General features: G+C 31.9%; 2 protein-coding genes across 2 annotated transcripts in view; one reads left to right on the forward strand and one right to left on the reverse strand.

Moving 5' to 3' along the window:
- The window catches only part of LOC133196913 (mucin-4-like), a 32,701-nt gene extending 24,799 nt beyond the window's left edge, over window positions 1–7,902 (forward strand). Inside the window, exons 6-14 of the mRNA XM_061332759.1 lie at window positions 1,244–1,495; window positions 2,208–2,350; window positions 2,462–2,492; window positions 3,267–3,410; window positions 3,555–3,713; window positions 3,906–4,064; window positions 6,901–7,026; window positions 7,102–7,347; window positions 7,583–7,902. Of these exons, the coding sequence (XP_061188743.1) occupies window positions 1,244–1,495; window positions 2,208–2,350; window positions 2,462–2,492; window positions 3,267–3,410; window positions 3,555–3,713; window positions 3,906–4,064; window positions 6,901–7,026; window positions 7,102–7,347; window positions 7,583–7,902 (1,580 nt within the window). The remainder of the gene's footprint in view (window positions 1–1,243; window positions 1,496–2,207; window positions 2,351–2,461; window positions 2,493–3,266; window positions 3,411–3,554; window positions 3,714–3,905; window positions 4,065–6,900; window positions 7,027–7,101; window positions 7,348–7,582) is intronic.
- A 3,616-nt stretch (window positions 7,903–11,518) lies between these two features.
- LOC133196914 (heat shock 70 kDa protein 12A-like) lies at window positions 11,519–16,073 on the reverse strand. Its single transcript, XM_061332760.1, has 5 exons — window positions 16,070–16,073; window positions 15,506–15,834; window positions 14,992–15,216; window positions 14,274–14,415; window positions 11,519–12,193 (listed from the first exon to the last, which is right to left on the reverse strand). Exons 1-5 carry the CDS (start codon window positions 16,071–16,073, stop codon window positions 11,550–11,552), a joined length of 1,344 nt encoding a protein of 447 aa, XP_061188744.1. The 3' UTR covers window positions 11,519–11,549.
- Window positions 16,074–18,724: the final 2,651 nt, after the last annotated feature.

An 18,724-nucleotide genomic window follows, 5' to 3' on the forward strand; every position in this document is an offset into this window, starting at 1 on the left:
ACAGAAATATGCCTAGTTGATTCTAAACATAGGAATTAAGATGAAATGAGATAGTTTGAAAATAATCAACATTCTTGAAAACATTGTGTCTCCCATAACCATTTAGTAAAGTGAAAATAAAGTTTTCGTTTTCTCGCATCTTGAGATTCACAGAGTAATGTGTTTCCATTCTGTAGGTCAAAACATCTACTATAAATTGTTGCAGAAGCAGAGAGCTAAATGTATATATACAGTTATTTATTATGTCAATTGCGTTAAACTTATATGGTTTGTTATTTTGCCCATTCTAAGCAATAAAATGTAAGTAAAATTTTAAGTTCGTTAAAATGTACATTCTCAAAAAATTATCACAAATTTCATATTTCAAGATGCATGCATTGCACGAACTTCTCAGCAAGCAAAGATTTTAAACGTATAATATGCCTAGGTCATCAAACCGCATTTTAATTGATGAAATTCCTTTTTTAATTTTTAATTCCAACAATTTCAAAAATCACCATAACTTTAGCAAAAATTTAGGAACCGACTTCTAGAATTCGTATTTTTTATGCAATTATCAATCCACCATACCCTTACAAAAATACTATAGTTTACTATAGTTAATTATAGTATCAAAGTTTTCACTGTAGTATATCAAAGTTTTTACTATAGTATATCTAAGTATTTTTACTATTGATTTGGGATTGTTATATTTTATGTTCTCCAATTCATACTACATGGAACTATTACTTGTATATTCACATATAATTTACATTTACATCACTGTTATTTGGTATAAAGGTATGTCACTCGTGAAATTAGTTACATGAAGGATTTTTTGAGAAGTATATTTTAGACAAGTAGTCATATAGCATGACTCAATTTCACAAAGAAAATTGGGGGGTCAGTGTACATCTTACTGAGCAACGGTACAATTAACTTGACCTTTTTGCACTTAAATTGTAACTCTTAGGTTAGTCACTTTAATCTTTATCATATTTTATCAGATATAAACATGGCAATAAATATAATCTGATATTACGTAAAATAGTTTGAATAATATTTATCATTGAACAAATCATGCTAATTAATGCGCAGAAATTATTGTGTGACCTTTTTTGCACTTAGAAAGTATCATATTTGGGGGATTAAAAATCTTAATAGACAATAAAATATTTTCTTGTATAAACCTTTTTAAGAACCACTCTTGATACTCAGATGACCGTATGGAAATATATGTTTTATTCTATTGTCCTTTCAGGAGATCTGACGATTACTCCTCGATATGGTCCACTTTTAGGGGGTCAGTATTTAGTCCTCAGTGGTCCGTGTATTGAAGACACTGGAAACATAACGGCTACTTTCCAGGGATCCAGAAAATACAGTTGTGAAAGACAATCAAAATTCAGCATGGTTTGCATTACTCCTATATTCAATTACACAGGCGATGTTATCATAAGGATAGAAATTGAGGACCAAGGTGTGAAAAATTTATTTCGAGGTCTCTACACAGTCGGTAGGTATACGTTGTCAAGATTTGTGAATAATGTTATTTAAAACGAAATATTCTATTTCTGTAAAAGGATCACATAGAGTATATATTACATCAGATTTTGTCACAACAGATAACTATTTAACAAAAAAAATGTAATTACTAAACTTCAGCTCCCGCAAAGATTTATATTACAACAGAACTTTAAAGGTGAAACTATTGAAAAAGAGTTGAAAAGTAACACTACAAGAGGATAACAAATAATTAAATAACACCTTTTTGACTGCTCTTGGATCTCTTCTGCAATCTTATATGTTGTTTGCATTCTCAAAATTATGTAACCGTCGCTAGCTTTAATTAAAGACTGAATTGGTGGTAACTAATAAGCATCAAGTAAATACCTGCCTGTCATAAATTCTTATATATCATATATATATGTATGATCAGTTCTATGTACGAACATATGAACATGGATATATGAAAATAAATTTCAATTAAGTAAAAGTAACAGCTTCATGCCTATTGTTCAGAGGTCTAAGTTACAGACACTTAAATTTATGTGTTGGATAAAGGAATTCCCTCATAGAGTAATGAGTTGACATTTTTAAAAAGAATTTTTCTTTAACGTCAGAGAAATGAAAGTATCTCGAAGTCTCCGATCTTTTATACAGATTGACGATTTTAAAAACTGAAAATATTTTGTTTTTCTTTAATTTTTTGAGTATTCTTAATTAAGTTAACCCTGCGGACAGCGAGCATAGAGTCTTCAGACAAAACAATTCTGAATGGTTCACGGGACAACAGTCAATATCTTGGGACCCGGATGTAACAGAACTTCAGCAGAATGACACTGTGGATATTTATCTGTTCTCTTTAGTAGTAAGATGAATATATTAAGTATCAAAATTAATGAGAAGTAAAATAACACAATATGATTTTTTAATTCAACCAGATTTTTTTTTATGTCAATGCTAAAGTAAATTTGTCTAGGAAGACAACAATCGTCATTTGACATGGAAAAGTCAGTAGCCCTTTTCACAAAAAATCTTAAGTTTTAGCATAGGATTTTAACTTAAGAATTTCTTACAACAAATCTTAAGTGCGTTTCACGAACGCATTCTTAGCAGATTGAACTTAAGATTTTACTTACGACAGACTTCATCCCTAGCAACGACTTCAATATGCTTTATTATCCTTAAATCAATGGGTGAAAATAAAAATAAAACTTAGTTTTCAACATATGTCAGCATAACACACATTACTGACAACAAATATCGAATGCAATCGTTTGTGAAGCAGGGAAGTTTAAAATCTGACGTCACAATCACAAGTCTGACGTAAAAGTAGGTCATACGAAAATCTTAAGTGAAACTTCAATCGTAAATATTTTGTAGTGAATTTCATTTAATTTTTCGACATTGATTGTGATAAAATTATAAAATATTAATGGAAGTTGCTTAAAAAAGTTCAATTTAATGTGTATTTTGGTTTTTGTGGTTATATTTTTACAATTGAATCTGTTTTAAAATACTTAAGAGAGGGTTTGGGCTCTCGTAAAGTTACGACCGATTTTGCACTTAAGAATTTCTTAAGAATTTTTGTGAAAACGATTTTTATATTCCCGATAAAAACCTTCATATCGCTAAGATATAAGAAAAGAAAAAGAAATGGGAGTTATATGATTAAAACATTTTTAGTAGATTTAAGTAGCTTTTCTATCTTGTTTGTTAGTCACCTTTCAGTTCATGCAAGTATGTTCTTGTTGTGTCGGTAGTAATGCAATAATTTTTTGTAGCCCAAATTAAGGGAGACCCCCATATAACTACGTTTGATGGATTTAAATATACATTTAATGGTGTTGGAGAATTTATGCTTATGAAAACTGTAGACGGATCCTTTCAAAGTCAGATACGGTTTGAACAGTTTCGAAAAGAGAATGGTATGTTCACGATAAGAATACTAATATGTGTATAACATACGGACAATCATAAAACTTTCAAAAACTATACTATGTGTTTGAGCGATAATCGTCAGCATAAGAACACGAGTTTCTTTTACAATTAATTTGCTTTTTTTCATGAAGGTAATTTGGTAGATGCAAGTATATGCACTGCCTTTGCATCACAAGATTTAAACAGCTCTGTGGTTGTAGAAGTCCTCTTAAACTCAATCAGAACTGCAGATGTTTTAGTTAATGGAAATGTGATTGATTTTGATGAGACCAATCCTCATCATGTTGAAGGTAAATTATTTACTTGAACTATTTTTTTTATATAAAACTTCAATACTTTTCTATCTTCTTATCTACAAACACCACATTTTGAAGAAAAAAACGAGGATTGTTTAGCATTTTCTAGAAATATCGACGAAAAAGAAGAATTTTTTTATAGAATGAAAAATTCCAGTAATATGTCTTTTATCCATTTTATTTTAGGAATTACGGTATCACAGTTTACAACTAATTCAACAAGCGTTAACACAACCAACAGGGAATTTATTATAGCTTTTGCCTCATTTGGTATTTCTTTTAAAGCCATAGCGAGTTCCAGTATGCTTAATATTCTTCCAGTGATAGGAAATAGTTCACTGTTCGGTATGTACGACTTATAATATACTATTATACACACCCGCCGTGTGCTCCTTGTCATGACCGGGAAATAACGGAAAAATCCGTCGACAATTCAGTGTGTAAATAATGGCCTAACAATTAGTATGAAAAATGTCAGTCAGCATTTGACTCAATGATAAATTGTATTTGCTGACAAGGTCATTGTATCGACCATAGAACTTACGAAATGATGACTTTAAACGAGACAGCTGATATTCTTGTTTCATCAACTTGTTTGTCAATAATTTACCTCGTTTTAGAAATTGTACATACGTAGAGCATGCTCTTGCGTATCGAATCAACTGAGAGATATAAACCCCGTATGCAGGTGATGAAGGTATATTGCTGCATAAGTAAGGGAAGTCATCACGTTTATCATAAAGTTTGGTTGTTAGATTACCATTAACTTCTTTTTCAAGTAAAATATCCAAATATGATACAGATGTGTTAGACTCTGTAGTATCTTTTATCTCGAGCTCACCGGGATATATCGTATCGACATAACACTGGAAATAACCATTGTTAATTGACAAATACGTCGTCGATATATGTAAGTGTCGAGGTGAAGGCCACAGCAAGTATTTTCTTCTTTTCACGTGGAAGATTTTGGACAAATTCTGCTTCATATGAATACAAAAAAGGTCTGCTAATAAGGGGGCAAGACATCAAAAAGCCTGGACTTTAATTTATCGTGGGGAATGAATGTGTATAAAGTTGAAAAGTCGAAAGTTTTTAAGCTGTTGATTTTGGTAAAATCTTGTGATTTCAAATTTTCCAAAAGTTCCTTGAAATTTTTAAGTATCCACATCTGATTTACACCACTTCTCAAATATATTGTTGCACAGTACTCTTGAAGTTTCTCCTTCACTACTGTTAATATCTTAGTGAGGAGTAAAGAAAGATATATTGCCACAGATTTCATTCATTTACCGGTTAATACTTTTCCATCTGAGGTCAAAAAGAGAGTTAACGCATCTAATATCAAGTACAAGTTGCTTACCCTTATAATTTAAATTTGAATATAAGTACTCGGCATCAAAAGCTATTGAATTTGTTGAATTGTAAAATAGTATTCCTATGCGTATTTATTTAAATTTTTTTTTTTTACAAGTTAAAAGTCTTGATTCGAACAATTAGTTCTTGTACAATTTCATCCGTTTTTATTCTGTTCTTTTAATAAACGAACTCGATGAATCTTGAGTGGTGCCGTGTCTCTCATCCCCTTTATTGTAAACAGGGCATTATGCAGACAAATGTTCCAGTTGAAATCTTAAAAAAAAAACCCAGTTCAAAACTGATACTTGTGTATACACTGGTTTGTTGTAACTTTTAAATTTCAATGAAACGATGCTACAGATTCTCTGTTTCATTTTAACTAAGTGCACTTAGAGGAATAAAACCAAGGTATGGTATAGTAATTTATCAAAAAGGAATACCCGTTCGTTGATTAAACCATTTCAAACATTAAAATACTATAGTTACCTGTTGTTTACTGTTCAAAACTATAGATTAGTACAGTATCAAAGATTTTACAAAGTTTGTCAAAGTGTTAACTATAGTTAACCGAAGTATTTTTACTATCAATTTGAAATTTTTATATGTCATTTTCTCCAATTCCAGTAAGACGCAAGTGCATTGCATTTTTATTGAAGACATGCATATACATTATCTAATCTTTATTTATACAAGTAAAGGGGTTCTTAGCTATTCATGCACGGAATAAGAAAAAAATCCACTTGTCATAATTCTTTTGAATGTTTCTTATTGCAGTGATGCATAGAAACAAATCGGTAAAACTTAATTATCACTGTATATAATGTATGATATCATTTACATAGTGAATTACTTACACGAATATTAAAAAGATGAAATAATTACCTCAACAAAAATAGAAGTATTCCATATACAGATGTTATCTTCTGGATTACATTCATCAGTGACATCTTATTGGAACAAATAAGTATACCAATAAATGATTATGTATAAAATACCAACAAATGGAAAAAAATTTTTTTATTAAAATCAATCAAATAAATCTCCTAAGTTATTCCTATATCGTGCAATATGACAGTCCTTTTTCAAAACCACCACATGAATTGTAAGACGTTGTTTGTTTGTTTGTTTGTTTATTGTTTAACGTCCCTCTCGAGAATTTTTCACTCATATGGAGACGCCACCACTTGCCGGTGGAGAGCTACAAATTTTGACCTATACTCGGCACTCAGGGACATTGAGCAGTGAGGGATCTTTTTCGTGCCAGCACCTACTGCGACACGGGACCTCGGTTTATACGGTCTCATCCGAAGGACCGGTCTCCACGTCCCACAGTGGGATTCGAACCCGCGACGTAAGGATCAACTCCTTACTCCGCGACTCTAGAGCGAACGCTCTAACCACTGCGCCACGCGGGCGACTGCAAGAAGTTGAACATGACCACTGATTGCCGTCTCAAAGTATGCATTATTTCCTAAAGTATCCCAGGTATCAATCAAGTTGTGACCTAGCAACAATAGAAACAAGCCTGATACCCTGGTAGATTATTTTTATTTTCATTTTGCAAAACACGCTATCATAAGTTTATCGTTCAAAAATGATTTTAAGATGGCCGTCTTTTAGGCGTCAGTTTCTGTTGACAAGGTCATAGAAACTCTGTATTTTTAAAATGAATGTGACATTTAGCGTTTAAAATTTATCAATTTAAATGTATCTATAACAGAATATCGTGTTAACTGTGTATGTGTAAAGGGTGAGTTTGTGTGAGTGTGTGTGTATAAGAGGTGTAAAGACGTGGATAAGGAGTAAGTTATTCCTCTTTTTTCAGGAAACCTACGAGGCCTTCTTGGGGATTTTGATAAAGACTCAAGCAATGACTTAAAATCACCAACAGGGGAGATTTTACATCCAAACTCAACATCGGAGAAGATATACGATAGATTTGGGAATCAATGTAAGATATTCACATTTATACAAAGACGAGCAGTGTTATTGTAATCTTTTCATGCATAAATGTTTTATTTTGAAGGGAGAATTGCTGAAAATGAATCATTGTTCACTTATGGATCTGGAAAGTCCTACAGTGATTATCAAAAATTATCTTTTCGTCCGACATTTGATCTACCTACAAATATTTCCGCGGAAGCTGAAGAACTATGTGTTGGAGACGAGGAATGTGAGTTCGATTACGTCCTGACAGAATCTGCTGAATTTGCAGTTGAAACTTGGAAGTTATCTGTCCTTTTTAATTCTTCTATTGAGGCTTCATATGAGAGTACGTAAATCTAGTATGATACTATTATGATACTAATCAATAATTTATAATTTGTTGAAGAAAACAAAACATTTTTGGCCTATTATTGCATTTTAAGGATATATTTAACTTGAGGTATATCTCAATATCATATTAATACTACTTTTGTGCCTATTTTGTGAGTACTTTAGATAAGGTGCATATATGAAATACATATACAATTGTTGCTTTCTTCATTTTCTGATTTTTCCTTCAGTAAGAACATGTGACAGTTTACCAGTCATTATTGGAGGTGTTTGGAATGCTTCAAACACAATACATGTGGAAGGGTCTATTGCTACTTTGTCTTGCTGTCCTGAATATGAAGCACAAGGAGAAAATTATAATACCACCTGCACAAACGGCTCTTGGAGTGAATTAAGAAACTTTCTGTGTCATTTACCTGGATCAATTACTACAAAGTTTCCAATTCAGCAAATAGACGATTTTATTAAAGAATATTACAAATATTTTATCATCATTTGTGTGGTTGTTGTTATGTATTCTGTATTAATAGGCGTTTTCATCTATAGGTAATATTAAATTAACTCTTCTATTGTTTTTTAATCCATAACAATATTTTCAAGCATATACAGGGAAATTTTTGTCTCCGTTTTATTTTCGCACCTTCCGCCCTAACCTCAGTTGGGCGAATTTCAAAACGGGGCGAATTCAAATAATAACAGTATAATTTCTTAAACAGAACTGTGACTGGGCGAATTTAAAATGAGGCAAAATTGTTTGAAAGTGTGAAAGGGCGAAAATTACACGGGCGAAAATAACCCTATAAACAATATACAATATTTGTTAACTTATTAGTTTATTAGTAATTAATAACTTTTATTACATTTTCAACAGTGAAATACTACATATTTATTGACTGGGTTCGAGGGCAACATGCGTTTTGTCGGACCCAAGAACCAAACTGATTGCCTAAGGCCGTTAGGCCGAGGGCAAACAGATTGGTTCGAGGGGTCGATAAAATGCATTTTGCCCGAGAATACAGTCGATAAATATTTTGTTATATTTTTTATTTATATGATGTAAATTTCCTTTACCAGCACTGCGATAAAACTGCCACTGTCAAACACTAACGAATGCAAATAAGATTTATCTGATCCCGCCCACAGTGTGACGTAAGCGGTCCAATATTTCATTAACAGGTCCAATATCTATCTCTACGGTCAAACATCGATTTTTTTATGACTGCTCAGTAAAACACTGGAAAAGTTAGACTGTTTTAGCATAGATTTATATAGGAACCAATTTTAAAAGGTATAACAATGTAATTTATTTATTGGATGAAAGTGATATTCTGTCACAGTGTGAAAGAATACCAAAGTGATATTTTGGCGCAGTGTGAAAGAATATCAGAAGTGCTGCAAAACTCGAGATTTTCCTTCCCTTCCCAAGAGTTTTGTAAAAAATATTCCCTGGCCTCTGATAAGATAGAGTCAATAAACCATCCTGAGGCCAACTTTAAAATAATGTTTGTTTGCCCTTTCCCGACTCAGGATGAAAAATTTGGGTCGGTAGGTAGGTGGGAAAATTTTTTTCACAGAAAATTTTCAAATCAATGCTGAATTTTCAAAATCTATTTTCCGGAATGCATAAAAAAATAGTTAGGTTAAAAAAAATTGAGTCGGGCCATTTTTAGCCAGCCGGTCGGGAGAGGGAGGGCAACCAAACAAATTTTTAAAGATGACCTGATAGAGACTATAACCGCCAAAGTTTCTCCAAATTGCTGTTGAAATCCATGTTTACAGTGTTTGTTTTCAATCTCACAATCCCTAAGCTATGATATCTCAACCGCTCAACTATACCGTCACTATATGACACTGTGTTACGAAAAGATAGGCAATGGGGAAATCAAAGAAAATGTAATAAGCAGAAAATTCAAATTTCGTAGTTGTTGAATATGGAATTTATTACTCGTGGAAAAGATTTTTTTGATATTTTCACCAGTCCAATTACAAAACATTGAATATTCTCTATGTACATGTACTTTGCATACTACATAATTACAACTGTTACTTCCTTTCCTATTTATTATTAATTAATGGAGGAAAATAAAAAAAAAAATGAAAGCATTAAAGTATACATGTATATTGTGTTGGAAGACGATGAAGAAACGTTTTTCTATTGTCCTTAATGATTTTGACTTTTTGTAGAAAATGTGTGAAGTCCACTAAAACGAAGGAAATAGATAGGCCCCAGATCAAGAATTCTCAGAGGAATGACGACTTTTCTTCAGAAAATGTCCGATCAAGACATATTTTTCGTTCTTCAACTGGGAAAACAACATATTTTGAAGGTTATAGCATATACAAGTATGATTCAGAATGAATGGTAAAAGTGGACACGGTTTAGAAGAGCTTCATTTGTGTAGTACTTTTCACTTGCTTGTCTTACATCAAGTGTTCAGTGTAATTATAGATAAATTACTTATACATACTGTCTTTCATTTGCTTGTACTTGTTTCATTGAACTTAAATATAATTTTGACATGTTTTTATAGTTTACAAAAGTTTATGTTAATGAGGACTCTGTTTTTTTGTGATTTTGTTTATGATGTATTGAGTATTTATGATGCTATCATTTCGTTTGTTAAACAGCATATCTTAAAGGCACTAGCATATGCAAGTATAATACGGAAGAATAATAAAAACCGAAACGGTTTAAAAGATTTAGTTATTTTCACTCGCTTTTCTTACATCGGGTTTTCTAATGAAAAATTGTTTGTATGTTTGAAATAATTAAAAATTGGTTAGATAATACTCATCTATCATAAGTTCATCAAAAGCAATTAAATAAGACTAGTTTGTTTATTCTTTAACGTATTCTTTCACTCATACGGAGACGCCACCACTTGCCCGTGGAGAGCTGCAAATTTTGACCTATACTCGGCACTTAGGGTCATTGAGCAGTGAGGGATCTTTTTCGTGCCAGCACCTACTGCAACACGGTACCTCGGTTGACACTGTCTCATCCGAAGGACCGTCTCCACGTCCCACAGTGGGATTCAAACCCGCGACGTAAAGATCAATTACTTACTCCGCGACTCTAGAGCAAACGCTCTAACCACTGCACCACGCGGGCGACAATTAAGACTGTTTTCTTTCTTTTTGCAATAAATAAACTCTCATCCATAAAAAAATTGATATTTCTATAGTCTGCACATCTTCTCAGCTCAACTGGTAGACAGCTATTTGAGGTATAGAATTTTATAAATATCTTTTCTTAAATTTTAGGTGCAAAATATTTAAATACTTTTCTCAATCAAAATTAAAATTTATTACACAACACCTTTAGTTTGATGTTCTTTTAATGACAACATGCTTTTTTTGTTGGTCCAATAGAATTTATTTAACAGCAGCAGTAATCCATTTTTTAATGAGATTATGACAAAATTGATGCAACAAAATATTAGAAAATGGGCAAAAATAAAAAAAAAATGCCATGCACTTGTCGATAATTTGGTTCATACTACTAGTATTTTAACTTGTATAAAATCTATATATTAAACAGGTAACTAATAATACGGTGAAAACCGATTAATCCGACACCTGTACAATATGTTTCACGGACGTCATTCGCAGCAAACTCAATTCTAACAGCTGTGTGAAAATAACGACACCAATCTTCTATCTCTAGATCTGATGCTACTGACATAATACTAAGATTTTGTTTCTGATTTCACTGATATAAATTTGGGTTTGATTTTTCACATTTTACCAGAGAAACAAATGCAATTGGAATAGTTACATGCGTAAATTATTCCGGATTTTGTTCGTGCGCCGACAGACCATATTGGCCTTCCTATAAATCCTCATAATATTATTACTATTAAAGATATTTATTTAAAAATGCACTATTTTAAGGTACATTGAATAAATTATGGATATGCAAAATTTGGTTAGTATTGGTTGAATGTTTACAAAGTTATAAACATTGTCTACGACTTTTTGGGACAACCCTCGTAGTTGTATTGATGAATACTTTGTTAATTTAACAATTCATGTTTTTATATGCATGTTCATTATTATTACTTTTTGGTTGTGGGGAATGGAGAGTTTTCACTATGTTGTTCCACAAACACTGTCTCTATGCATATTGAAGGACTCTTGTAACGGCAATGTTAAAAATTGTTTCCTTGTTTGTTGAATTTAAACATGACTTGAATTTCACACAATTACACCTTTTTCGACCATCTGGTACACATGGGGTTGGTGTGAATACAGCACAGAGCCTCTTAATACAGCAACTTCTGGATTGTCCTCAAACAAAATATGGCATTTGTTAGAGAATGCGTCACCCATCCTTTTCTGTAATAAGTATGAATTTGAAAAGCCTCCAACCATCAAAATTAATTTAGTGTCCGATTCTTTTATGTAAATATCTTCAGCTTCATTTACAAGTTTCTTCACAGTATCTTCGAATAGTTTTTCAAATTCTGTATTTTCGATTTTGAGATTATCTCGATAACACCTTACAGAATTTCCAAATTTCTGTTCAAGAAATTTGTTCATGTCCCTATTATGTCTTTTACAAAACTCCATAAAAGTTAAAGGTAACTTTATTAGTACTGATTTTCTCCCTGATGTAGCTTGTCTTTTTCTATTTTCAAAGGCCCTAAAAATTTCAAGATAATCAGATGTGAATTCTCTCTCGTACTCTCCAAGTTTCTGTTCTCCTGCGATAATGCTCAACAATTTCTTGAACTTATTATCAACATCGTTTCCACCGCAGTCAATGGACTGATTAACATTCAGTAACTTAAGCGATCCATTAAAGTCAACCTCATGTACTGTCACATTCATAACACTACCTGTAATAAAGAAAACATTTTAAATAAAGATAATTGTGCCTAAGTTTCTAGCGGCAAATTAAGACAAATTTTATTTAAGAAATAAATTTAACAGCTACCCAAGTTATACTACGTAAACTTACTTGGGACAGTCTACGCTTTATAAACCAAGAATTCGGAGTTTGTAAAGCGTAAACTGCTCCAACCCAGGTTGTACATGTATTACTTAGTTAGCTATTCAATTTATTACTTATAATCTAATTTGCTATTATTTAGTAAAAAGAATAAGACAAAAATTTTCCCTTTTAAAAATGCCTTCAAATTGTACAATTTCAGATGTAATGTCAAGCAGATAGTTAGATAGATAGATAAAAGTAAGTCATTGTAACGTAGACAACACAGGTTATACGTTTAAATAAAATATCATTTAAATGTTCAAATATACCTTTATTTTATAATTTGAGTACCAAATTGTAATATAATACATTACTTCGTTAGAGAGAAATAAATTTCAGAAGACAGGTAGTCCTCTTTGAAAAAGCGAAAAAGGGTGACGTTAATAGACGTCACAGAGCAGCGATATAATTTTGTTTCGCATTCGGGAAACCTCTTAACAAATTCTAAAAATGCTGAAGAAATCAGGAAATATATCAGAAGTGAGTTATGCATTTGTATATTAATGGTAAAGACAGTGTTCGAGTGGTAGAGACTTTGAATTGGACGATCTAAAGTCTGTGAGGAAACAGATTTTCATTGAAAATCTGGTCAAAAGACTTAGTAACGTCATGGACTTCATTGTGTGGAACTTATAAAAGCTTATAAAAGCAGAGTTAAGCAGTAAAGAATTTGAAAACACTGACATACTAACAATTGCTAGCAAAGTATGAATCAAGTAATATGGAGACATTTGAATGAGTTAACAAGGCGCTACAAAATCGTGAGAAATGAGTAATTGTAACTTTCACGACGTTGTTTTTGACGTTACATTGCAGTTAAGAGTGCTCGTGGTGACAAAACATTGAATTTAAAGTTAAGTAATATAAGTTCCATTAAATGAATTGGAATGAAACTTCAAACAACGACAAAATAAATGGTTTTGCACTTAAAAATGTGTTGATCATAAAACTTGAGAAAAAAAAATAATATCATGAAGAGCGATATTGTCTACGTATTTTTTTTAATGACCCTTGTACAAAAGATTGATATAAACGAATTTATGTTCAACTGACATTGTCAAATACCCATAATATATATTACCCATTTATAGAATTTCTCCTTTGTCCTTATAATTTCTATTTATCTGCCATTATTGTAATAGCTACAAGAAGTTGCCTTAACCCCCCATATTTTCGAGCTAAAATAAACCACACAAACACTATGGTGGGTTGCACTTTTCCTACTACTCTGATTTTTATTGATGTAGATATGCAATAATTAGTCTTTGGAAATTAAAAATATGAAATATGAATTTTGTACGAATATATGTCCATACGAAATTAGGCCAAATGATGGATATGAGTGATGACTAAACATTAAATACATAATGTATGATGTAACTGACTAATACTATATGAACATATACCTCTGGTCTGAAACCGCCACGTACAAAAAATTAAGTTTACACTTAAATTTAATCAAGTTCAGACCTCAAGAAGAACATTTCACAGCGACCTAAAAGAAACTGATAAACGACGCTACCGATATGGCTGTGACCATATTTTTTCCATGCACGATTTCCTTTGAACTTTGAACAACAGATTCGCACTTCAATGAATCCTTCTAATGTCAGACGGTGATGCAAAAGCGATAACTCTTACACCAAAAAGCAGTGCATCCTTTTTTTTTATTTAAACTTAAAATTTATTTCTCTATCCAAGCAAATGGCGCTTTACAACCAGAATTTAAAAATTATTATGAAATGAATTCAATTTATCAAAGATCTATTATAATGGAATGGGTGAAGATAATGAACAGTGGCCAGTTTCGAAAAAAAAAATTAATTATCATAAATGATAAATTCAAATTGATGAAGCGAAATTTTTTCTGCAGTTAGCATTCTTTTATAATAATTTGCATCAAAGTTTACTTTGATTAAAATTACCTCCAACATCAAGTACCATGACTTTAGTTCCACAATTAAATACATCCTTAGTGTTCGATTTCCATATACCTGAATACCTACTGTACATCGCCAATGCATCAGCTTCCGTCACAATTAAAAGTGCCTGTCGGCTTATACCAGCCTGAAAAAGCCATGGAAAAACTCTTTTCAGTATGTTCTAACATATTTTGTTCTTTTTAATTAGAATGCAACTTGTTGATTTAAGAATGGGTAATAATTCAAAACGCAATAAGAAGCTTAAAAATATGTATAATTATAATGTTGTCCCAGATGACTGAAATGTTTAAAATTCGAACAAAATGTAAAAGTTTAATCTTATCATCAAATATGGGGACTACATTATGTGCACCCTTACAGATCTAGACAAAGCATGACGATTTGTGCCAATAAAATGATTCTGATTTTCTTTCTAATGCCATTGCTATTTCTGGCATTAGTTGTAATAAGATTTAAAAAACAGTTTTTAAAATCCAAAAGATTACGTCACAGCAGGAAATTCACATAAATGAAAAGGTGATGATAACGAAAGGTGATCGATCTCAAAAAATCTACAAACTACAAACCCGTAAACTGGGCATAAAACACGGACCCCCGGAAATTCCAGAGGTGGGACCAGGTCCAAGGAGGATTAATACTCACAACAAAAACAAATAATTGATGTTAAAGCCAAATAGTTACTATATATTCTTTAAAATACCTTTGTTGCACAGTCACACAAAAATTGTTTTCCTTTGTTGTTCCACAATGATGATACAGTAAGAACCCAGTGCATTCTGATTTCTTCTTTTGTATAGCCACTATTTTTTATGTCTTTGAAAATCTCTTCCATCATATATTCTATCGCTTTAGCCACAATCTCCATGGCATCAAACTGCTTCTGCTTATGAACATCACGAAGAACATGCTTTGATGTTATTTTATCCTATATCAAAAATAAGTATAATGAATTGTATTTCAAATAGATGGGAGCTGTAAATACAAATCTGGATGTATTTTTCTCTGCACAAAAAAGTACGAGGGTAAATGAAAACCTATTAATTTTGTATAGAGGCATTCTTTTTTCAATTACCAAATATATTCATCTACACATGAATTCTTATCAGGATGGTTTTATATGGTTACTATTGAAAAGTTTGAACTTTGGACAAGGCTTAATAATACTTGTTAATTATGTCTGCAAAGATATTTATTTGAAAGACCTTTCTACACACCTTCTTAAAATATTCCGACAGGTCTTTAATAAATTTTGAAAAGAAGTAGAATTCTTCTTGAATTTTCTCTGCATCCCTTTGTGAATACAAGATTTCAGCGTCATATCCAAAGGCTATGCATTTCAAGTTTTTATCTAAAAGAATTTCTGTGCCGGTTCTTGAAGTTGCAAGTTCTGACGAATACCACGTATTTAGAGAGATACTTCCAACAGGGTCGTACCAAAACTGTTCGTAATAAGAATAACAATATCCGGAGTTTGTTGTTCCCAGTTCTATACTTGCACCAATCCTCTTTTTCTTGTATTCCTTTTCATTAGGATCCAAATAATCTGACGAGAAACATTTTTATTTTCTATGCTGTATAGATTAACAGATTTTGCTACTTTTTAATGTGATACCAATTATCTTCGTTCCTACAAATTCAGTACAACCAAATGTAAATGCAATGTGATGTCAGACTGGAATTCCCAGCTTTCTGTTACGAATTTTTTTGTCAAAAGCATGAAGGAACAAATAATTGTCAACAAGACACCATGCAATTTAAAATAGTAACCTCTTTCATACCCATAATATATTTACAACTATGTTTGTAGAAGTTTCGTACGATATTTATTGGAAACAGAATTTTGAAACGAAAGTTTTACTCTTAATCTTAAAATTAAAATCCCAATCCGGCGCGAATATTTTGAAATACATATCAAGATGCAGTTCGGGTTAACGACGTACCACAATTAAATAAACTACATGGTTATGTCATAACTTTTATTATCTCCGGTAGTAAATGCATGCATTTGTGATCTGTAGTGATATAATTGAAACACATGCATTAACTGACCTTCTTTCTTCTTCTCTTGGCCTTGTTTCGTCGTCTTCACAGACACAAGTTGTAAATCTAAATAATAATTTTTCATACTGAAAATACACATAAATATATAAATACACGATAAGATTTTTGTTATATTTGTATGTCTATTTTTTTATTAGTTTACGAAAAAATTGCAAAATATTTTAATGTAATTTTAACACTTGATTCAAAGATATCCTTGTATTAATAAGACAGAGTTTATTATCGTTTTGTTACCGTTAGGATTTTCTCCAACAAGTACATTTTCTATGTCCTTTTCTGAAAAATATTTCATATAGTCCAGTCAATCTAGCCCTAAAACACCCTAACCTTAAACAAATTGCAACAGAAATTATTCCAGTAGAATTTTGTTATTTATAATGTGCCTTTTGATATATCAAAACTCTAGAAGAATATATTTGTCCAAACATCATTTTTTCAGTTTTCAAAAAAACCGATTTCTGTTCAAAAATGCCGATAAATCACTGTTTAAAAAGACATTCTATATACGCATAATAAAAGTTTTGCCATCTATATGATCTTGAATTTTCTTGGTAGGTCATGCAGAAATGCGTCTGCAAACTGAAACTGGTAATTATTTCATTAATTGGTATGGATTCCTGTTCCCATGGCAACGGACATAACTGAAAATAAAATTTTTCCAATTCCTCAGTATGGCTTTGTGCAGGGACAAAGAATGTGTAGCCATAGTAGGAATGACAAGTTTTATTAGTTAAGATAATTTAAAAAAAAAATTATATATAGTGGACAATTAAGCACACACATGACACATCTCAGGAATTTTTATCGAGGGGGGGGGGGGGTCATATCAAATATCACAGATGTCAAGTCTCGGAATTTTTCTGACAAGCAAATATAAATAGATAAATAAACAAATAAGTAAAAAGAAAGAAAAATAAATAAATGAAATTAATTATTCATTACCTCAAACTTGAAAACCTTTTTCGGGGGGGGGGGGTCTTTTTTCATAATGCACATGACTTCTTGCCTTTTAAATAAGTGTCCTGGGGAATGGGTTCATAATGCACATGACTTGTTGCCATTTTAATAAGTGTCCTGGGGAAATGGGTTCATGGACATATCTTTATTACTTTTACATAGAACATTTTAACTCTTGAAAATCTCAGGGGGAGGGGGGTCAGCCCCCCCTTCCCGACATATCTCCCTTTATAGCAATGCATGCATAGGACATTCATCTGAAATACGTCATACCTATGGATACGTAACACTTGAACTAAATCTTAAAAGTCAGATTTTTTCCCCATTGGTTTTATTTGAAAGGTTAAAGAAATAAAAGAAAAATCGTAAAAATCCACTGAAGGTGCCACATTATATTCAATATAATGTTCATTGCTAGTTTTTATATCTCCTTTGGATTTATTTTGTAATTTGTGTGTGTGTTTGGGGGGGGGGGGGATATCACATTATTAATTAAGTTCTCGGCACTTTGAAGTAAACGTTGCAGGTCTTTAGGATGAGATGATAAAGAACCCTCACTGCCCAATGGCCGTAAGCGCCGAGTACTAGTAAAGGTCTAAATTTCAAGCTCTTTGCCGGTATATGGTGACGTTTTTCTATAAGTGAAAAGTTCTTGAACGGGGCGTAAAACAAATTACAATCAACCAATCTTCACTAGCGCAGCTTTTAGAGGTTTAGAGTCATTTTTTATGACAATTAAATTACCTATCTGATCATTTTCTATGCTCTTTTAAGTGATAGATTTCACTTATCGTGATAGGAAAATAGTATTTAAAAAAAACTTTTCTTAAATATGCAGGTGAATTTGGGATGCTACTTGGAAAATAGTCGATAATGTTGTGCAGTTTTTAAAAAGCTGAAATGCACAAATCTATTACATAAAAGGATGTGTTTTAAAAAAAACAAAAATTCCACAATGCGGCTTATTTCAAAGACTTCCTGTAAAATTAGATCCCTCATGTGACCCTACTTGGATCCGGGGTTATGATAAGAACAAACTAGAAGCGAAATGTGAATCAAAGTGACACAAATATAATGTTTAAGAAATATGTTTACAAATTACAATAAAATATACTGAGGTACATAATGAGCATCATTATAGTGAATATGCACACACCCAAAAAAATTCAAGAATAAGGTCATCTTTAAAATATTGTTTGTTTGTCCTCTCCTGAATCAGGGTAAAATTATTATTAAGTAGGTAGGTAGGTGGGAAAATCTTTTTTTCTAGGCAATTTCAACATATTTGTTGACAGCATAAGAGGAATAAAATAAATATGATGTCCTGGAATGTAAAATAAAAGTTTTGAGTCGGGCCATTTTTAGTCAGTCGGTTGGGAGAAGGCAACCAAACAATTTTTTAAAGATGGCATTAA

The sequence above is a fragment of the Saccostrea echinata genome, unplaced genomic scaffold (genome assembly GCF_033153115.1).
Source record: "Saccostrea echinata isolate AGI-Se365-2 ecotype Australia unplaced genomic scaffold, CSIRO_AGI_Sech_v1 ptg000030l, whole genome shotgun sequence".
Lineage (NCBI taxonomy): Eukaryota > Metazoa > Mollusca > Bivalvia > Ostreida > Ostreidae > Saccostrea > Saccostrea echinata.